At 39.2% G+C, this 23,355-nt stretch overlaps 1 protein-coding gene across 2 annotated transcripts in view; it reads right to left on the bottom strand.

The window, feature by feature from the left end:
* LOC109916652 (SUMO-conjugating enzyme UBC9) overlaps nt 1–23,355 on the bottom strand; it is a 32,761-nt gene that overhangs the window by 6,572 nt on the left and 2,834 nt on the right. The window contains exons 2-8 of one of the 2 annotated variants that reach the window (XM_048617732.1): nt 18,766–18,895; nt 17,253–17,308; nt 11,124–11,209; nt 9,245–9,328; nt 3,903–3,975; nt 2,548–2,657; nt 2,365–2,444 (exon numbers count right to left, since the gene is read on the bottom strand). In XM_048617732.1, the coding sequence (XP_048473689.1) occupies nt 2,365–2,444; nt 2,548–2,657; nt 3,903–3,975; nt 9,245–9,328; nt 11,124–11,189 (413 nt within the window). In that variant the 5' untranslated portion in view covers nt 11,190–11,209; nt 17,253–17,308; nt 18,766–18,895. The remainder of the gene's footprint in view (nt 1–2,364; nt 2,445–2,547; nt 2,658–3,902; nt 3,976–9,244; nt 9,329–11,123; nt 11,210–17,252; nt 17,309–18,765; nt 18,896–23,355) is intronic. The other variant, XM_048617731.1, reaches the window with a different exon arrangement.

The following is a 23,355-nucleotide window of genomic DNA, read 5'->3' as shown; positions in this document are numbered from 1 at the left end:
ACTTTAAATTGGTATGCTTCTATATTTGACCTTTCCAACAATGAGAACCATTTCTCCCTATCTAGCCTATCCAGATCCCTCATATTAAGAGTACTTCTCAAGTCACCCCTCAACTTCCCTTCTCCAAAAAGAGAGAAATCTCAACTTCTCCAAACTATCCATTGAAGTCCCCATCCCTAGAATCATTTGCAAGGTTTGCCTAAAACAACTGCCAGCACATCCTAAGAACCTTAAACATCCTTCCTAAAAGATGTGGTCCAGAACTATACAATACTCCAGTTGAGTCAGAATCAGGTTCATTATTACTTTCTTGCTTTTCTTTTCCTAAAAGAAAAGGTGACATGCTGAAGCTTTTAGACATGTGCTCATCAGGCCAAACAAGAAATTTCAAAGGATTACAACAATTTATACTCAAAGGAGAAAGGAGTGTTGGATGACTGCCCAAGTCATTGCTGTTGAGAAAGCAACCAAGGGGGCCTTAATCTTCAAAAGAATGTTCAATGATCGAATCTATTCGGTTTGTGAGATTAGCTCACAATGTGTGCTTCTTGCTTCTAGAGAGCCTTCTAGTAATCAGGCAAGTTATAAGGTTGATTAATCTTAATGTAGGTATTAGCTCAGGATCAAAAAATACTGCCCCATCTAACAGTCAGCATTATTTTGGGTTTTGCAAGCACCGTTGGTCAAGTATTGTTTATGCTACACTTATTCCAAATAACCAAAGGAACATGCTGCTTGATTCAAATCAGCCAATTGTTGGGATACAAGGTTTACTTACCTAACATTGCACTAGCACTAATTCATAAACAGTACTCAAGCATGTGAAAAGCAAAACACCTTTAGACTGACAGCAGCATAGTTAGTGGAAAACTCCTCACTCACAGCAAACACACAAAACAGTTTCATAAAACTGTTCAAAGTTTTGATACACTGCCTTTCTGGGGTCATAGAAGGCAAACCTGGGATTTCACTGGTCTGAAAGTGGCAGCTTCTGGTCCATTTGACAGTATGGGTAATACACACTGAATAATGATCTGATCAGAAAAACAATTATCTTGCAGGATAACTGATGCATTCTATTTCCACTAAACAATTAAGTGTGCTATTAGATAAACTAATCAACCAAATATGTTCAAGCCTTGTACTTGTTCAATTACCACGGAAGTTGGGGAACCTTGCTGCTTTCATCATGGCAGCATTGTGCCTTGAGTGAACTCACCAATCAGCACCCATTGCTCCTTTGATACAAATTGTTGCAATTATCAACACTATCAACACCACCCTGATCAACTCCAGTACCTCAACAAAAAGGTTAAACGTGATCTGCTGTTAATAAATCAATGGTGATATCCATTAAAATCTGTCCAGATGAAAGTTAAATTTTGTCCCAGAATATCATTCTGAAAGCTCTCACATCTGAAGTTAATTGACTAGCCAAAGATTTGGAGGTTACCCATACACCCTTTGCATTTGGGATTCACCTGTCCTCTGGCCCCACTCCTAAATGGGTGAATGATTTGAAGATTGTGGCTCATACGTCCACAATCTTTCTTATTTCCCTTGGTATCCTTAGATTCATCTCATTTAGCTCTGCTGACTTACCCACTTGGGAGTATAGCCAGCATACCCAAGCCTAGATGATTAATAGAGATCAAGTAGTATATACATACAGAAGATTTTATGTCAGCTGTCAGATTCTTATATTTACCTTTTTCATTGCTCTGTATAAATGACATTAAATCAAAATATTGTCTTGGCATGCAAATTCAAGAAACATTCTGCAATTTGCATTTCCAGGCAGAAATCATAGGCTATGATTTAAGCCTCCAAATCTTCTAGTTCTGAACCTAACAGTTCAGATTCAGCTTGTGATTATATTATGTTTATCTGAATTTAGTTAGCAAGCTTCCATCTAAGACAGATACTTGCAAAGGACTAAACATCATTAATGGATAATTAGCCATATATTATTTCGTAAGCTGAATGAAGTACATCACTGAATAAAGGTAAAGCACCAGCAAAGTGCAGGCAGTATGATTGTGTTCAGTCTGTAGATAATCCCAGCATCAGAACCAGGGAATTAAGCTTTTGCTATAATTTCCCAACATTACACCATCCAATCATAATACAAAAGGATAGCAGGACTAATGGCTCCAGAAATATCAGACAATTGTTGTTAACTATGAAATGGATTGCTCAATGAGATCAACATCAGGGGGAAAAAAGAAGAAAAATTAAATAGTGTCACAGTGATTCAATTAACTTTTCCTCTAATAGAATTAAGCCAAATGGTCACTATATGGGAAGTATAACTGCAGCGCTGGGCTTACTAAAGCCATGCATTTGTTAACAAATCCTACGTACCAGTAGATTGTGTATGCTTCTGCTTGTGCTGGGTCTTGAATGTTTGGTTCGTTTAGAAGTTCTTGAATTCCTAGTAATATCTATTTTAAAAAATAGAGGATGGGTCAGTGGTGGAAAACAAAACAAGTACTGCGGAGCAGACTCCACAAAATATATTGGAAAAAAATGAAAATTATTTCTGACCTGCTTAATAGTAATAGCAGGTCTCCAATCCTTATCTTCCTCTAGAATGGATAGACACACAGTACCAGAGGGATACACATTCGGGTGGAATATTGGAGGCTCAAATTTACCTGTTGATTGGTTAAAAAAAAACTTTACCTTCAATCGTGTAGGTAGAATTAGTAAGGATATGCACAAGATTGCCCAGGGACCGTCAGAATGAGCAAATTTGTATTCGCACCATACTCCTCCCGCTCTGGTTACTCATAACCAAAAATACACAACTGTTGCAAGGTTTTCAGGTTTCGTTTGTTTTACACAAAGCTACTCCTGCTGCCTTTGCCCATTCCAATTCCTCTTTGGAGGGGGTAATAACCTTACTGACAGAGGCCTGATCTATTGCACATGGAACAATAGTTTTTTTACATTTAGGGTTTAAAACAGACATGAGCAGGTACCACCTGAAGCAAAGAATCTTCAGCACATGAAATATTTACTTTGCGTTAAACAGTATGGATCATGAGCATGCACATATATCCATTCAACATAATGACATGCCATAATAAGCAGATGTGCAGAAGGCCAGGTCAACTGTCAAACTAGACTATGGTTACAGCTGCCACCACTTAAAACAAGCAGTTACCTATGCAGTCCAGAAAAATTAGGCTGCAAATGTATCTCTTGAATAAATACCAATGCCTCAACAAAGAAAAAAGCAATACACGAAGTATATTTCAGCCGAAAGTAGCCACATTTAGGACAAACTGTCTTCACATGAAGGGTTTTTCCATAAAATACAGCTTAATTGCAACCAGTCAATGCTTTCCATCAAGAGCAGTTGCTAGGATTCATGGAATCACTTAACTACGATGCTTTTAAGTCTAAAGGACAGCAGAGGCTGCTGCAGAGCTTTCTTCCCCCTGCCCCCCCCAACCAAGAAAATGATTTGTAAATCTTTACATTTGTAGTACTTGATCATACAGAATTGCCATTACTTCAGTTTCCAAGAACAGGATTTAACCAATGCTAGCTCAATCTTTACTTTTCACCCACTATCATTTTGCCAAATATGCAAATTGTTCTGCACTTTATACACAAACAATACAATGAAGGTGACTGATATCCAGAGTTAGGTTTGTCCCCAAATAAATTTTAGCCTGTTCCAAAATGCCAAAAATTGAGGAATTCCCAAGTAAAAATGAAATCCCCAGATGAATTTTAAATTGGACAAACATTAAAAAGCAAAAACCCCAGAGTGACTATTAAGTTGAAGAGCCACCAAGCGTGTCTCATTTACTCCAGAGAACTGACAGATTCAGTGGTCAGTTATTCAACTTCCTTCTTGGTCAAAGACGGAAATGCCTATACATGCTTACACTTTGGTGGCGATGAGGGGTAGTCATCCTTAAACAGCATCCGAAGCTTATACTGCCCACCTTCCCACGGCGTCTAGAAAAGAAAAATGACTCAGTCAACCGAATACATCTAACCAGGTTACTAATCAAGACTGCTTTAATGTCTTGAGTCAAACACCAGTTCAATTGTTATATAACACAGTCAAGAAAAAAGTGGGTACAGAAAAAGCTCAACCAGAAATATTTTCAATATTATCAAAAGTTGTCTGAAAAATCCAATTGTATGGAAAGTCGTTCTGAAATGCTACTTGAGCCCCTGATCATAAGAAAATAAATACATTACAAAAACTATTTTTAATGAGTATGTGGGGTGTGAAAGCCCAAAGCAAAACAGAGGATTGAGAACTCAAAATGTGATATCTAGTACAATCTAAATTATCACAGAATACTGTCTAATTTTTAAGTACAAGAAAACTATTCCAATACATAATCTGCATATCTCATGGGAGTGGAGGTGATCTTGATATCTCCCCAAGGTTGAGTCTTCCTGCCTTAATGCAGTTGAGGACTTACTAAACTACTTCACAGGGCAATTAAAAAACAACCACATTGAGAGACTGGGATTGCTCATAAAAAGGGCACAAAACAGTTGAATATTTTTAATAAGACATCATAATAAAGTGATCATGAAACTCAGGTTTACTTAATAAACTGTCCCTGGTGAGTTCTTTTGCATTGGATTTTTATAAAAAGGACTAGAGAGTCTGCAAAGAAATACAAAAAGCTTTAATGAATGCGCAAAAATCTGATACATGCAGTAAAATGTGGGAAAATGCAAGCTTGTCCACCTTGGCAGGGAAGACAGAGAACCTGTTTTTATTATACGACTACTCCTTATGCAAGAGACCATTACTACAGAACAAGAAAACAGAGAAGGAGAATTTTTTTCCCCAACACGAGTCTGCAGATCTCTTCCCCAAAGGGCAGGTTTACTGAATATGTTTAATGCAGAGTTAGATAGATTCTGGATTGACTAGGGAGTCAAAGGTTACAGCAAGGTAGAGATCAAAGCAAGGTCAGAGCTGAGGTCACAATCAGATCAGCCCATGATCTTATTAAATGGCCAAGAATGGGTCAGTCATGGTCCTAATTCTGGTGGGTCTAATCTGGAATACTAGCCACAACACACCACTCAAATGCCTGCACTACTGTAAAACAGCAAACACTGAGTGGAGGGCAGTTTCCGCAAGTTTCATTTAAATCAGATGTCACCAGCAATAACAAGACACTGTCAAAATAAACAATTTTCATTAAAATAAAGCTCAGCATTATTTTTATTTTACATTACTGGGGCTACACACCAGCACTTGGGGGAACTTCCAAGTTACTAAATACACAAAACAACTTGGGGTGACTGAAGCCTTTGACCATGGCCCTGCACAAATTCTACGCTCTCTCCAATGTCAACATTCGAGACTGCCTCAGCTAGACTGTTTGCATAACCTCTTGCCGACAAGCCGAGTTTCCAACAATACCTCCATCTTACCAACAGCACCTCCATCTTACCAACAGCCTCCTCTAACAGTGCCTATTCTCAACCAATCTGCTGAAATCACATACAAGTGTTGAAAATTAATAAGAAAGTCATAGAAAGACTGTTGGCACTTTAAGATGACAAAGCACTGAGACTGGAATATATGCATCCAAGATTTTTAAAGCAAGGAATTTAAGGAGCTCTGGTCATAATTTCAGCCATCCCTGGATTTGGGAGTGGTGCCAGAAGAACTGCAAACATTATTGCCTTGCTCAAAAATGTAGTAAGGATAATCCCAGCAATTACAGACCAGTTTGCCACTGGTGGTGAGAAAGCTTCTAGAAACAACTGTTCAGGATAGAATTAGCAGTCACATGGAAACAGGTGAGTTAATTAGGGAGAGTCAGCACGTATTTCTAATGGGGAAACTGTATTTAACTGACTTGTAGCTGTTCTTCTAAAAAAAAAAGAGAAGACTCAATGAGGTCAACACTGAAGTGGTTTCTATGAATTTCCAGAAGGCATTTAGTAAAGCATCACAATGAGATGGAAGTTACAGAATATCGTATAAAATGGATTGTAGCAACATGGATACAAAAGTAGCTGAGTGACAGGAAACAGAATAATGGTCAATGGATATTTTTAGACCTGGAGGAAGGATTCTAGAGAAGTTACCCAGGATCAGTGTTGGGACCTTCATTTTTCCTGATATATAATGTTCTGGATCTTAGAAATGCAGGGGACAATTTCAAAAATTGCAGACAACATAAACCGGGAAGAATTGTAAACTGAGGGGGAAGAGCGTAGAACTCCAAAATGGACATTGACAAGTTGAAGTGACCAGACAGGTGGCAAACAACAGTCAACGCATTTGGACAGGAAGAACGTTGAAAGACCATACAAGATAAAGGGTACAATTCTAAAGTGGTACAGGGGCAGAAGGACCTGGATGTCTATGTGCACAGGTCATTGAAGGTGGCAGGAGAGATGGAGAGAGCAGGTAAAAAAGCTCAAGATACTATATTCCTATTAACAAAGCATATAAAGAAGTACAAGCGCAAAGTGGTGACGTTGACCTTGTTAGACCTCAGCTGGAGTACTGTACAGTTGTGGGAACCACATTATAGGAATCTTATGCACACATTGGAGAGAGTGCAAAGCTATTTAGAAGAATAGTTCCAGAAGAGAAACTCTGGTTTGAAAATAGATGAAAGTAGTTCATAGTATCCCTACAGTGTGAAACAGGCTCTTCGCCCCAACAAGTCCACACTGATCCTCAGAGCATCCCACCCCCCCATAAGCCACCTAATCTACACACCCCTGAACACTATGGGCAATTTAGCATGGCCAATCCACCTAGCCTGCACATCTTTTTGGGAGGAAACCCCACAGACATGAGAATGTGCAAACTCCAGACAGTCGCCCAAAGGTGGAATCGAACCCGGGTTCCTGGCGCAGTGAGACAGCATTTGAACTCTTAGAGAGACGTGATAGCAGTTTTCAATATCATGAGCGGACTGGACAGAGTAGGTAGGGAGAAGCTGTTCCGAGTTATTAAAGGAACAAGAACAACAGGTATAGATTTAAAGTGATGTACAAATGAAGTAAGGGTGGTGCTGTTGAGAAAAAAAAAGTGTTTTCCACACAGCAAGTAATTAAGCCATGGAATGGACTGCCAGGAAATGTAGTGGAGGCAGGTTCAAATGAAATATTCAAGAGGGCTTTGGATTACTATTTGGATAAAAATGATACACAAGGGTATAGGGATAAAGCAGGACACTGCCCAGAGCCAATGATGCTTGTTTGAAGAACTGGTATCGGTACAGCGAGCCAAATGGCCTCCTTCTGCACTGTAACAATGTTGTGATAACACAAAGTGGAGAAACTCAGGAGGTCTGGCAGCTTTTGTGAAGACAGACAGTTATTGTAAAATCCAATAGGATTCCTCTTCAATACGTGTTCCAAACTTAAACCATTAACTGTTTCTCTCACCACAGATGCTGCCAGACCTGCTGCATTTTGCTGGCAATTTGTTTTTATTTCAGATCTCCAACATCTGCAGTACTTTGTTTTATCTGTATGAAACCATGTTGTTGCTGTTAATTAAAAATGCCTTACATGAAACGCCAGCAAGAAATCTGTAGTGTCATACACTGAACAACGGTTACCATAGAAACACTATCCCTGGACTCCAACTGAACAGCTTTTTTCAGACTCAGAACTGAAATCATCACTGGCAAAGGGGGTGCTTAGCACAGTGTGAATTTGGTCCTCAGTTCCCACTGCTAACTGAAGTTCTAGATGGGAGGAAATCTTTATGTGCTCACTCCTTGCTATTATAAGACAACAGCATGCCATATTGGAGAAAATAGCAGTACTTAGAGGATACATAACAGCATTATTTAGGAAGGGAGAATGAAAATAGCGATGTAGTAATAATGACAAAAATTTAACATTTCACTAACTCGTGGATAGCATTTCCAACACTCTCACTATTGGGTTAACCTGTTAAGCTGCAGAGAATGTTAGCTACAAGAAAAATTCTAACTGAACATAATTCAGATTGAACGTCACAGAATTAGAGCAATTAACAAAAGAACTAGATGGCAAATGAGAATTGTGTTGAAACAAAATATGCAACCAAGTCATTATCTGGAACGAAATGCCCAAAAAATTACGGAACCAGATTCAATAGTACATTGCTTCCAGTATTTATCCACATCTTTTTGCAAAGTTCAAGAGCTGGGGTTTCAAAGAGAGTGTGGGACCTCCTGAATAGCTCCTTCGAAGACCTGGTACCAATTACTTGCTTTCTTTATGCTGCATCACCACATGATTCTACAAGTGTAATCCTTACTCAATTAAAGATAATAATCAGTTGTCTTTGGCATATTTTAAGAAATAAAATTTCAATTGCTAATAAGTGCAATGATTGAAGGAAGTTAGGTTGAGCTTGGCTAACTGCACACCAAATAATAAACAATGACTCTGAGCTTGATTATCACTAGGCTTGAGTTTAGTACAGTATCTTGCCACATCTTTCAGAAACATCTCAGCGTTTCATATTTAAAAAAGACAAATTACTTTGATGTTAAATATCACATGGAGGTAAATACAAGTCTGCATGAGGACCTGACAAACAGTACTTAGATGAACGGGATAACTTTTATGAGAAAACTTGACTACAACATTAAAAAATGCGTTCGTCCTGAAATACACCATGAGACTTTTTGGGCCTATCTGGACAACCAGAAAGAACATCTTAATGCAAGTAGGGTACATATATGGTCATGTAACAGAGAATGCTCAAGTTTCTTTTTAAAATAAAACACTTAACAAGCAACGCCACAAGACAGAAGTTGCACCAATATTTTAAACAAACACATTGGAAACTTTCTTTTCCTTATGTTTTCATGGGACAAGGGCATTGCTGGCAAGACCAGCATCCATTACTGCCCTTAACTGAGTGGCTGGCTCAGCCACAGGGCACTCAAGTCAACTTCACTGCTATTGGTCTGGAGATTCTGGGCAAATATAGCACCCTAAGGACTCCCAAAGGACATTAATGAACTGATTGGGTTTTCATGACAATCAACTATAATGGTGTTGCATGAAACATACTAGCTTGAAACCCAGACTTATTCATGGAATTTAAATTCCACCAGCTACTGTGATTGGGTCAGAGCCCATGTCCCCAGGGCTTTTGTCTGGGTCCCTGCTTTACTACCCAAGTGACATTTAAACTCATTTAAAAATTTAAATGAAGTAAAGTAGTGAAATGTAAAGCAATCTTGAAATCTGTTGCTGTGCTGATGAATATTATACTTACTGCCTTTTTACCCGGAATAGCACATTCCCAGTTCATTAAGTTTAAAGTACCATCTGGATTCTTTGTTGGTACTGCAACAAAGCCCTGTCAACAAAACAGAAAACAAGAGTTGAACAGACAGACTTATACTTTACCTTAATCCAAGTGAGCATATAGACAACTGTATGACTTTGACAGGATACAAGTCAAAAGGTGAGGGTGCAAAGTGTGGGGAGCTGGAGGAACACAGCAGGCCAGGCAGCCTTAGAGGAGCAGGAAAGTTGACGTTTTGGGTTGGAACCCTTCAAATGTCAACTTTTCTGCTCCTCTGATGTTGCCTAGCCTGTGTTCCTCCAGCTCCACACTTGTCTCTGTCTCCAGCATCTGCAGTTCTTGCTATCTCAGGGTGCAAAGTGTATTAGATTTCATATTCCTACTCCTTGAAAGGCACACAGACCAAGTTTCTGAGTGGGGTAGAACACACTGCACCCAGTCAGGCAGGCGCTTTCGTTTTTAATTACATCTCTTTCCTACTGCCGAGGTACAAACGCCAGCGCCAATAACGAACACTTGTCAACAAGTGGTCTACAGGGACAAATAGCTTTTCTTCACTTCTTTGCCTACGATGAATTATGATATTCTACTAGTCAGAGTGGCATAGTGGGATGCTCTATGGTGGATCAGCGGAACTCAATAGGCCAAATGGCCTCTTTCTGCACTGAAGGGATTCTATGATTCTAGTTTAGGATGCATATGAAAATAAAGTGAGTAAACTTTGATTTATGACAATTTGTGGATGGGTGCTAACTACTGGTCGTCTTTGTAGGAAGGCCAAATTTGTAAACTCAAATTCTAACCTGGCTAATTCAGATTAATTGATCAGAGGCAGACCAAGATTTGCTTCAAAAGTTCTGTAAGGAGACAAACACTGGCATATTCAACCTATTCTTTTAAATATTCCATCAGGTTCCTCGAATGTGATTCTAGATCCAAGTTTTACATTGCGTAGTCAAATTATTCAATTCCCCCTTCACTGGTCCCTTGTCCTCCATTAACTCCAGCTCATCTAAATATCTGCTACATATACCCCAGTCCACGCTAAGGCCTGTACAGCTATCACTTCTGTGTTGGCTGATGTATATTGGCACCCAGTCCAACAACACTTTAAATTTAAAAAGTTTTTGGTTTAAATCCCTTCATGGCATCACTATACTCCATACTTATTGCCACGTTCATCCTCAGAACCAAAAGGAAGCTTATCCCCAAGTTGTTCTGTTTTAGCTGAAAATAGCAGCAGGGAAATGTTACTTTGATCTTGTACTGGTAGCATAGCAGCTTTCCTGAAGAAAATTAACCATAGCAAAGAAAGTCATACCAATTAAAAGAAAATCAATGGAGCAAGAAAGGAAGCAGTCAGATTACCTACCCTCTACACTTGCCAAAAATTTACATTTGTCAGACACCAAAACTTTAGATTACTGATTCAACTGTGCTGCAAATTATAAACAGATAAGCCTTTATGAAGCAATGGATTGTGTATACCCTACAGTTGTTGCTTTCAGAAGGGAAGTGGATAAATATTGAAGAGAAAATCCTGCAGGGACATGGAAGGAGCAAGATTTACTTGATTGTTTTTTTTTGAAAGAAACGGTACAGACTTCATTGGCCGAATTGTCATAGCTTCCTTCGGTCCTAAACTATTGTCAGGTTTTCACTTCACACTACACCCTATGCTATGCAGTCAACATTAACAGTTCAAGTAAAACACCTGCTTGCACAAAATCAGAAGTCAAGTTTGACAGCAAGACTCAATTCTTCTACAGGATCCCAATAGATCAAACTGGATCCCTAATCCAAACATTCCAGGAGTGACCAACATTCCCAAGAAAAAAATACTTACAAAAGGATGATCCTTTCTCCAGGCTTTTCTTTCTTGCGCAAGCCGACTCAATGCAATTCCGGACATAGTTGAAGTAAAACTGTCTCCTGTAGAATTAGTAAATAAAATAGTGCAAAAGAGGTTCACCAAAAGGTTGCCTGAATTGGAGTTTGTTAGCTACAAGAGGAGGCTGACAAACTTGGAATGTCTTTGCAAGAGAACATTGGAGGCTGAGGGGTGACTTGATAAAAACATAAAAAATTATGAGAACCACGGATAGGGGTGGATAGTCAGTCTTCCCAACCCACCCCAGGGTAGAAATGTCAAATACTAAGGGGCATAAGTTTATGGGAAGAAGGAGAAATTTTAAAGGAGATGTGCTTTGTGCCTGGAACATGATACCAGGGGAGGGAGCAGAAGCAGATTTGATAGCAAAGTTTAAGAGGCATTTAGAGAGACATGACAAGCAGGAAATAGAGGGATACAGACCATATGCAGGCAGATGGGATTATTTTAGAATGGCACTATGATCAACAGACATGGTAGGCCAAAAGACCTGTTTGCGTTCTGTGCTGTTCTATGTTTTGTGTTTTCATGATTGAAAACAATGGCATGGGACTCAGGATAAAAGGACTGATTACCTGGGATCGAGAAATTTCTTCACAGAATTGCAAAAATGATAATCTTTGGATTTGGAAATTCCCTCCCTAACATATGGGGATGCTCCTGATCCTATTTCTTATAAACTTGCATATTTTATTGTTCAAAGTACAGTCCATATAAGACGTAGCTAAATTTAAAGTACAGTCCTGAAGGTGTTTCAGAAAACCAAAAACAATTAGGCATCGTTTTCTCAAACTTGCATCATATCTTTGTTCAGAAAGACAGTAGTTATAGGTCGGTACCGGTAAATGGTTGGGCCAACTAAGCATCAAGTTAAAAAGCACAGAAGTGTATCAAAATGTTACATTGCATGACTAAAAGTCACATTTTACATTACATAAACAAAGTAACTTGCACTATTTCCTTGACTGAAAAAAATCCTAGCATAAGACACAAGTCATGAAAAGGCGATAGTATTCCTTCAGCCTATCTTTTACTATTTCAAGTGAACGATTAGAGGAGGAGAACTCCACAGCTAGATCTGATACTTGGAGGGAGCACCAGTTCTGAAAACTCCTGCTAACTGCAGCAGAAATATATCCAGTGGCCTAGTGTCACAACAGCACAGTCAATATCAACTCATGCATTCTCAGAAAGGCATGACATCTTGGAAGAAAATAATAAAACAAACCAAGCTTTAAAATCACGATCCATAACTGGACAGGCAAATCAACTGTTTGTCCCATGGAATTTATTTCTTCCCACTTCAACTTGATATTTTTTCTCCCCTTGTTTTGTCCCACCGCATTTACATCCATGATTTTTCTGATACTTTACACTGGTTTCAAAATTTCCAGTTCACAGGCATCAACCGTCTTCTCTTCATCATAGATATGCAATCCCTTTGCATACCCATCCCCCACCACAATGGCCTTCGAACTCTTCGCTTTTTTCTGGGAAGGTGGCCTTAACTGTCCCCATCTACTGCCAGGGAACTATAGACTGGTGAGCCTGACATCGGTGGTGGACAAGATGTTGGACAGAATCCTGAGGGATAGGATTTACATGTATTTTGAAAGGCAAGGACTGACGAGGGAGAGTCAACATGGCTGAGTCTGGGAACTTGATTGAAATTTTTGTAGTAGTAACAAAGAGGAATGATGAGGGCAGAGCAGTGGTTGTGATCTATACGGACTTTAGCAAGACATTTGACAATGTACCACAAGGTAGACAGGTTAACAAGGTTAAATCACACAGAATATAGTGAAAACTAGCTATTCGAATACAGAACTAGCTCAAAGTTGGAAGACAGAGGGTGGTGGTGGGAAGGTTGCTTTTCAGACTGCAGGCCTGTGACCAGTGCCACATCAATTGGTGCCGGGTCCACTGCCTTTCGTCATTTATATAAATGACTTGGATGGAAACATAGGAGGTATGGTTACTAAGTTTGTGGATGACACCAAAATTGGAGATGTAGTGGACAGCAAAGGTTACCTCAGAGTACAACAGGATCTTGATCAGGTGGACCAACGGGCTGACAAGTGGCAGATGAGGTTTAATTTACATAAACAAAGTGCTGCATTTTGGAAAGGCAAATCAGGGCAGGACTTGTATAGCAAATGGTAAGGTCCTGGGGAGTGTTGCTGAACAGAGACCTTGGAGTGCAGATTCATAGTTCCTTGAAAGTGGAGTCGTAGATAGGATAGCGAAGGCGGTGTTTGGAATTCTTGTCTTCACTGGTCAGTGCATTGAGTTGGGAGGTCATGTTACAGCTGTACAGGATATTGGTTAGGCCACTTTTGGAATATTGTGTTCAATTCTGGTCACGCTGCTATAGGAAGGATGTTGCGAATCTTGAAAAAGGTTTCAGAAAAGAACTACAAGGATGTTGCCAGGGTTGGAGTGTTTGAGCTACTGGGAAAGGTCGAATAGGTTGGGGCTATTTTCCCTGGAGGTCAGTGGCTGAGGGGTGACTTTATAGAGATTTATAAAATCATGAGGGGTATGGATAGGGTAAATGGACAAGGTCTTTTCTCGTAGGTGAAGGAGTCCAAAACTAAAGGCATAGGTCTACGCTGAGGGGGGAAAAGATTTCAACAGGACCTTCGGGGCAACTTTTTTCCATACAGCATGGTGCATGTATTGACTGAGCTGCCAGAAGTGGAGGAAGCTGGTACAATTTCAACATTTAAAAAGCAATTGGATAGGTAGATGAATAGGAAGAGTTTGAAGGGATATGGGCAAAACACTGGCAAATGGGACTAGATTTAGTTAGGATATCTGGTCAGCAAGGCCTGTTTCCATGCTGCACAGCTCTATGACTAATAGTGCAGGAAAGTAGCACCGACGATCATTACAGGTGGTGGTATGTACTGGTAATGTCATTAGACCAAATCAAAAATCCCAGGCTAGTGCTTTTGGGACTGGGTTTAAATCCCCCTAGGGTAGATGGTGAAATTTGAATTCAACAAAAAAAAAACTGAAAAAAGGCTAGTCTATTAGGGATTACATCACTGTTGATGTTCATCAAAATTCATTCAATTCATAAGTGTTCATTAGAGAAGGAAATCTGTCATCCTTACATAGTCTGTCTGACATGTGACCATAGACCCACAGCAACGTGACTGACTCTTAACTGGCCTCTAGGCACTTAGGGATAGGCAATAAATGCTGGCAAAACCCACACCCCATCTGAATATGAAGAAAAAAAAAATCAACCATGTTTTAAATGTTCTACTCCTGTCCTTAGTATGCCACAGGCAACAAGCAATTCATGCCTATAATGAGGACTGCTTTAATATAAATGCCCAATCAATGCAAGTTCCCTAAAATAGTGAGGTTCAACAGTACAATTCACAACAGAAAAAAAAAATCACACTTCACTAAACAGAGTTCACAATACAATCTGCTCAAACTGTCAATGCATAGTAGTATAATTGACAACAACTGTGAGAAGCCGTTCTATATTTTTAACTGATGTTTGGATAAATGGTGGCATCTTGGAAATTAAAATATTCCCAGTCTACTTTCTGAAATTGAAGACAAACGCCCCTTACTCCCTGGAGTTGGCATTAGTAGCAACTGAAAACAGTGCTCAAGAAATGTTGTTTTATGATTATGCCATTTTATTTGGAATTAGGATTAATGACCTTTAAAGAAGTAATTATCTTAAGTGCAACAGTTCAAATGCAGAGGATTAACTATATGATAATTTGTCTCTGCTGTCCTCCCAATACTTTATACGTACTGTATAAACTTCTCTATTAATGATGAATGAACTTACTATGGCAGGGTTGATAGGGTTGAGCAGCTAGCAATGCTGCCTATACCACGATCACAGACAGCATCTCAAAGATTGTATTTTAGAGTAACAATATTAAACTTCAGTAAACCATCTAATCCTCTAATCTCCACATTGCAAGTCTGTAAAAGTGTTAAATCTGGAGGGTGCTCGATGTCTTTATTCTCTTCCACCTTAAGGTGAACATTCTTCCTCAAAACTAAACTAAATTTACCAACTTTTCCACTACCCCAACTTCCGGCTTTTCAGTGAGGCATTGTTGAAACCTTTAAACTTAATCACCTAGAGTCTCAGCTTCCCTGGTGTCCTCTTTCTGACTGCTTCCCTAATTGCCTCCTCTGGAAACTGTTGAGGATCAGAGCTCCTGTCTCTTCCAGCAGACTCCCATCTTCCTACCCTGTAGTATCTCCCTCATCCCTTAACCCCAGAAAAACAGTTCTATAATTTCCATAACCCCACAAAAACTGCTGGAATAACACAGCAAGTCCAACAGCAGTGGAGAAAGCACAGAATTTCAATTGCCAACCATTTTGAAGAAAGATCATCAACCTGAAATACCAAATCCACCCCTTATTAGATGCTGCCAGATTTGAGTATTTTTACAGTTTTTCATTAACTACAGATTTCAAGCAACTGAAGTACGTTCTTTACACTGAAAACTTAGAATTACAGGTTTCTCATACCCTGTCCCATTTAATTTCCTCCAGCCACATGAATTTCACATGAATACTTGTCTGGAAAATTTCACTTACCACATTTCCCAACCCATTGCTAGTTGATGTTTTTGTTTGCTGTGTTTGACCACTCAACATCTTGCTTGCCCACTTTCATCCTATTAGACAAATTGCGTGACAGCATCCAATTTTTAAATCTGTTTCTGCAGCAGCTTAGTGACTTGATGGGTGATTGGCAAGCAGCAGTCACCATTCATGTTTAAAATCTGAACAGCCCATGCACACAACGATCAATAATCACACAATATTAGCAACTCTAGAGAAACTGGTTAGATAGCAGTACATTTTTAAACAAAAAGATAGAATTCAACATACAAATAATAAAACACCTCTCAGCATTGCAATTTGGCCAAGTTTTGTTAAGTTCATTGTAGTGCCCAAAGGCGAAGGTTTTAATCTGCAGGGACATCTTAGTTTTTTTTTGCGTAAAGCCCCACTAGGAAATATTAAAATTAATATAGAAATTTGTCTATCCTTGAAGTATATCTCCAGAAACCACAAAAGCTATAAACTTATCTGTAGTTTGAGAAAGGAGCTAGTCTGTGATTTAGTAGACAATAATACTATGACTGTCCAGAGCTGCAAGGCATTTCACCCCACAGACAAACTCTACAATTCTACCTAAGAATCATTAGACTCCCATTGCAGCAGAAACTGAAAATACCAGCTACAGAGTGAAGCGAGAGAGCAAGCCCTATTATGACTTCCCAGATTCTCCCTTACCCCACTGCCACAGTAAAGCATGAGGAATGAGTCAGGTTGTAACACACTTTAGCATCAAGAGGTTTCCTACACTTTGGTTACTCAGTTACCAAATTAAAATTATAATATTCACCAACACAAAGCAGCTGTATAACTAGCAACATTTGTACAGATATTCCACTATTTTTCTTGAAGGATCTCAAAACAGGCTCATCTTCCTTTGAATACTTAATATTGGAAATTAAGATAATGTAGATTGAATTGTTGGGTAGCATCAGGGGTATTCAAATGTAAGGAAACAGAGGTAACAAGCCATAATGTAATTAACAGAAGCTGAATGGCTTACTTTTCTGTCATTCATTAACTGGGTGAGGGTGTCACTGGCTAGGCAGCATTTATTGCCTAACCCTAATTACCCAGAGAGCAGTTCAGAGCCAACCACATTGTTGTGGGTCTGGAGTCACATGTAGGCCAGACCAGGTAAGGATGGCAATTTCCTTCCCTAAAGGACATTAATGAACCAGATGGGTTAGACTTGGTCATTTTAACTTAGTCATAAAGCCAGTAGGTCTCAGATGCAGACTGAGGAGAGTACAGGATCTCTTATGGTATAAGTGTACCAGTGGGCTTTGGCAGTTTGCCTTTAAAACAGGTTATTGCAAGTACAGATGGAAGCAAAACTACAATTTGCATAAATGTGCCAAGTCAATCAGCATCTGTAAAAGTAGGATAATATTTTGGATAGAGCTACTTGATCAACTTTAAATGGTTGAAGTATTCACAAATTGAAACAAAGAAAAAGATCTGTACCTTTCAGTTCGATGTGGGTGTTTTCAATATTTTCTTGTCACCACACGGTCTCAATCCTGTGCATAGAAATTAAAAGAAAGACGAAGAACAGGAATATGAAGGCCCGACTTTGATTCTGTCATCTTAAATGCAACTTCTGTTACAGGTCAATGTATAGAGTACATGCCCAAACTGCAGCCCTGGCTTTGACAGTGTTACCATTGATGCCCAGGCAATGCTACATTCAAAAAAAGTGAGAAATGTGGTTTGAAGAAATGTTCTTACACAGAGGGCTACAGGAGCACCTATTAGGAACTGGTTTAAAGGTAGAGATCATTGAAACTCTTATCTATAGGTTAAACTACAAAGGAGTCCTTTGCTTGAAAACTAATAATTGCCAAATCAATAAAATGCAACTGGTTACCCACGTAGCACTAAATTCATGCAACATTCTTAGTCAACATGCCTTCCTTTCATATGACACCTACTATTCAAGATTACTGCACACTTTTTCAGCTCTCCTGTCAGCAGGAAGCTAACAAGCTTTAAACAAGGTTCAGATATGCAAGAATTATTTTCAAGCATCTCAGTGAAAAGCAAAAGCATCAGGATACTGGTAAATCTGACAAATTCAAAAACCAAAAATATATTATCCCATTAGTTTTTGGCTTAAACATCAACTAAAAACAATTTGAGTCATTTTACCTTTATTTCCAAGTAACCTTAGTACATATTTTAAAACACAACCATTAACTATTACCGTGCTAATAATTTGATGGGTTAATGTCCCAGAATAGAAGGTCTGCAGTTCAAGTTCTTGTCTGCAGGTTAGTGACCTGAGCTAAACAAACCACAATTTCAATGCTCCCAAGTCAAACAGAGGAAGGAAGGGAAAGAAGAGCAAGCAAATATTTTACTTCCTGGCTGTTGTTTAGTGATCTCTTCTGGAAAACGTACGAGATGTTAAAGAATAGTTGGCTTGAATCCAGCTGTGCAAACAGCCCATCTTACCAATGAACTATTATTCCATGAGCCAGCATTTTCATGAAGGGAAAAAAACATTTAAAATCAAAAAAAAAAATGTACTGAACACCTACAGCACCGTTTTTATTGCACCTCATATTAGAATTCTAAGTAAAACATCATGGGACTCTGCTTTCAATTTTTATATGAAAATTGGAGGCTGCATGCCCTTTGTAAAATAAAGCTACTCAGCAGATCAAACAGCAGACATGTTTATTTGCATACATGAAAAGCACTGTTTCTTCTCATCATTCCTCAGTTACAAAATTGCCTCAATAACCCACCTAAGAGTAACCAGGAATGAATTCAGTTCAACAGTTTAGTCTAAGTTGTGCGATTTTTTTGTGAATTTGTCTATTCTGAAATTGAAATTGAAGTAGAACATTTAAGCCAATTTATTTCTCCCAGATTTCAGTCCAGTGCAGCTGAGGAAAGTGCTTCACTGTCAGAGGTGCCACTCTCCAGATGAGACTTCAACTAAGATTCCCTCAAGTGGGCATAAAAGACTCACCGGCAGAGAGCAGTCAGGGAATTCCCTCACAGCAAGCATTTTAATCAATATGTATGCCTCTGAATTGACAAATCGTTTAATTGGTAATTTGTCTGAATTTGGTTTTCCAAGCCCCTAAATTGGATGCAACCTGTCAGAGAAAAGAACGAACATTCAGCTCAAAGCTGTTTTTTCATCCACTTACTTCATGGCTGATCAGTAACCCATTTACTAATGTTTAATGCCCTTTCAACCATTTTCAAATGATTTTAATTTACAATTTACATTTGTAACATTACCAATATTTAATGCTGATAGATTACAGCATGTTATTTAGTAAGTTAAAATGGTGATGACCATCAATATAATAAAGTGATTTAATAATAAACTGAGTAGAATCCAGATCAGAGCTGTGTAGTAATCACAGAAGGTTACTACGAAGGGGAAGAATATCTGTAGGCTATTTATGACTTCAAGTTTGTGCGTGAGATCACGACCAACCTATAAAATTAACTGCATAATCCACCTCTGCCCCGCACTCTTAGCTTTGGATTACAACACAGATTGGCCAAATTTTAAATTACCAATTGATGCAGAATGGATTGGCATTTGAGGAAGAAAATTCAAACTCCTACCATAATTTGGGCATAAATCTTTCCCAATTTCCCTCCTAAAAGGGCCTGCTAATTTTCAATATGCTTGTTCTAGATAAGGCATTAACAGACGTCAGATTATTTCTACCTTACTCAAATCTGACACAATGTCACTGAAGGATATCTGTGGGTGTGTGAAGTGTTTACACTGTGTTCACTAAAACAGAAGGTAACTTCAGTATTGTTTATAGTATTTGTCTGGAGAAAGCACTTTGTACAAAACCAAAAAAAAAACACTGCCGGCTACATAAGAGGAATTAAACAGAATTACAAGTATAACAGCACAAAAGTGCATTAGCTCACATCTTCGCCAAAAAGCGCTAAATAAGCCTGGTTTCAATTCAAAGTGTGTTATCAGAACAAGGGAAACATTTTAAATCTTGTAATTACAGCCGGGAATTGATGCAAAATTGTAACTGCATCCTAACGTAACTAAAATTTCTGAAATTCTGACTCCCAGCCTCAATATTATTGCAAACAATTCTTCTGACAGTCTAGAAATTGACATACAATTACAAAATGCAGTTAAAGAGTGCTCTTACCAGAAAGATACTGTAAGTGTAATTAATCAAAAATGAACACCACATAGGTCAAAAACACTAGATCAAAGAGAAAGCTGAAAAAAGGGCTTCAGGAGAGGACAGACTGGTGAAGGCACTTCAGACAATGGTGGCACAGCAGAAGGAGCATAATCGTGCGAATATCAAGTGACTTTCATGCCAACAAGTACTAAAATTCAAGTTAAAACATTAACAGAAAATTCCGAAGAACTCCAGAACAAAAGACAGTTACATAACTCCCATAAAATCAAAATTTCAGACACTAAAGTGCATTTTGTCTTTTTCATCTTTCATAGACCAAAAAGACACCTTTCAAAAAGTTCTCCATAATACAGAAAACAAGACCATTTCTCTCCATTCCCAACTTTGGGATGGTGCGGGGATGAGGAAACATAACTGCAAGTTGCCCATGTTATCTTAAAAAAAGTTACACAGCTGTATTATCAATACAGGTCACTTATTAGTACAGGCGGGGAGAAGGATTAAAGATAGAACATTTTGCAATATACATTTTATAAACAAAACCCAATTAAGAGTCAGGATTCTTGTAGCTCCCACTTTATGATGCAGGCCCCCCACCACTTCAAATTAAGAGGACGTGCAGACGCAACGTTAGAAGATAGGAAAGAGGTACCAATACATAGCAGTTAGCAGCCATTCTGTAATCAACATTCTCAGATACGTCATAACACACACACTTCGAAGCAGTTGGGACCTGAAAACCCAGGCCTTTGGTGCAGAAGCTGGGACAGTACCAGTGCTATGACAGCCCAGAAAAGCAGCATTAGGTACTTGATTTCAGTGTGGGAGACTGGGCCTAATCTGGCCTCATTCAAGATCCACATCCACTTTCAGCAGGGCATCAGAAAATAAAGCATTTTCCACTCCCTAACTGGATGACAATGGCACCCCCAACTGAACGCAGCTAGCCAAGAACCTCCTGGTGCATACTTTAAAGTGAAAACGTTGACGTACATATTTGTCAACTTACATTTTTCCTCCTTTCAGCATTATAAAGTCTTTGATTTCGCATTTTACCATTCAACAATTACTTTGCGCTTCCTTAAAAATATCTGCAAGTGTCAATTTTGAAAACTGTTGAACTCTAAAGCTTTTGACAGGTGGAACAACCTGGCATCTTAAGGATGCTTTCAAGCTCAAGTTTCTGCACTCAAGTCCAGAGATAAAACAAGATCTGGTCAGACAGGGTCAGAAATAATCTCAGCTACAGAACTTTAGTGTACAAGAATGCTTTCTGCAATGGTGACACTCTTCTGGGGCAATTGTTAACTTTAATCCCTGAAAATCTAGGCCTCATGGAATTGCACAATTATTGGTTTTGTTTTGTATCAGCTTTAAGCATTATTTTCGGCAATGGTGCTCATAATTGAAGTCCACACTTTTGGCATCAGTTGATCTGACTGGAACCTTGGAACTCGACAGAAGAAAGGGAAAAGAATCATCGTGATAACAGTCTTGCAGCATATGCACTTAACTGAAGACAGATGTGCTGGTACTTACAGTTGGATAGCCTGACACTAGTCTCACACAAAAGTGCAGCACTTGGACATTTTTAAAAGTGCTTGCACATGTTAACATTCAATTCAAAAGGGTGAAATTATCTACAGGATCTTGCGATGTCATGATAGTGTCTGTACCCCTGGAACCTGGGCTTCCTGTTCCTGTCCCACCTGCTTCAGAAGACAATATATCTCTGAACAGGTTGATCAGAAAAATAGGTTGAAATCAAAGATTCTTAAGCCTATGGGTATATTCTGGATCACAGCAACAAGAGAACACCACCTCTCTCACAATTATAAGCCAGACTCCATTGAGGATACCACATATAGGTCAATGTAAGAAACATTACAAACAAGCCTGCCTGATCATTTCACAGCAACTCAGTCCAGTCATTAGTTTGAAATCACATGCTCCTTCCTAAAGGGGGGATATATGAATGCATTTAATAATGCTGAAGGATGTCTCTCACCCAAATGGCCAACTTTAAAAAGGAGCATCTCACTTTTGCTGAGCATGAGTTATACAGACCAGAAAGCAGTGAGCTCCAGTTGTCTGCTTGGAATTAAAAAAAGCTAATGGAAAAGGAATTGGGGCACCACTGGGCAAAGCACTCCAGGTGTTACAAATATAGCTGTGCCTCTAGCAAAGCTGCTTCAGTACAATTTCAGACAAAAGAGAAAAAAGTGGAAAACTGTTCAGATAAACCCAAAACTCAAATCAGCATCAGCCAATAAGTCAGCAAAACAAGAGGTAGGAGAAAGTGTTAAATTGTACATCCTCAATAATCTGCTAAACGTTTGCATTCTGCCAAGACCACTTGGCTCCAAATCTAATTGGAGTCTTTGTCCAAGCACAGCTAAAACAGCTAAATTCCAGAAGGGAAGCAACAGTGACTACATCAAAGCAGCTTGATTAAATATGACCTCAAGAAACTGGAGTGAGAGAGTCCACTAGAGTCCGGGGAAAGTCTCTTCACCTCATACAAAGGGAGATCACCGAGTGGTGGAAGTTGACCTTCTCAGTGCAAAACACCACTGGAGGAAGGTTGTCAGGTCAATGTCCTAGGTCCAACTATCTTCAACTGCTTCAATTGCCTCTCCATCATAAAGGTCAGATCAGGGGATGTTCATTGATGACTGCATACTGTTCAGTTCCATTCACAACTCCGCAGATGAAGTCCACTTGCAGTGTGACTGTAGCCAATACTCAGCCTTAGATATCTGTCTTGGCACTCGCTAATCTGTGTTACACATGTGCCTGGTGACAACCTTCTCCAAAAATGCAATGTACTCCCCCTTCCCAGCTCACTCCCAATATTCAACACTATTAGCATCATAAATATTGCTGAAAAGGAATACACATTTTGTCAAAGCTTTTCATCTTACACATCAGGACAGATTGCAAGAAACACCAAGGTAAAGGTTTTCCTGTTGGTCAGCATAGATGTGGTAGGCCAAAGGACCTCTTTCTACCCTATGGCTATGGTATTCTTGCACAGAGTCCTGCTGATTGCAAGACAAAAAGCTTTAACATGTTTTGCACCAGTACTCAAGTTCTGTACTCCCAAACTCTTCGCACTTGCATTACAGTCAACATCTTGGAATCCTCATTGACAATAGACCAAATTGGACCAGCCATACAAATACAATGGCTGCAAAAGCAGGTCAGAAGCTTGGAATTCAGAACCTGGCCACTGTCTAAAAAGCACGTGCCAGGAGGGTGATGTAATTGGCCCCACTTGTTTGAATGATTGCAGCTCCAACACCACAATGTGGACACCATTCCATTGGCATTCCATCCAACTTACCATGACAGCACTGTATCCTACCTACATGACACATTGCAGTTTCCAATGCCCATGCAGAACAACAAACCAA

The sequence above is a fragment of the Rhincodon typus genome, chromosome 37 (genome assembly GCF_021869965.1).
Source record: "Rhincodon typus isolate 14 chromosome 37, sRhiTyp1.1, whole genome shotgun sequence".
Lineage (NCBI taxonomy): Eukaryota > Metazoa > Chordata > Chondrichthyes > Orectolobiformes > Rhincodontidae > Rhincodon > Rhincodon typus.
Note: the sequence above shows the minus strand (reverse complement) of the source record. Positions and strands in the feature narration are given on the sequence as shown.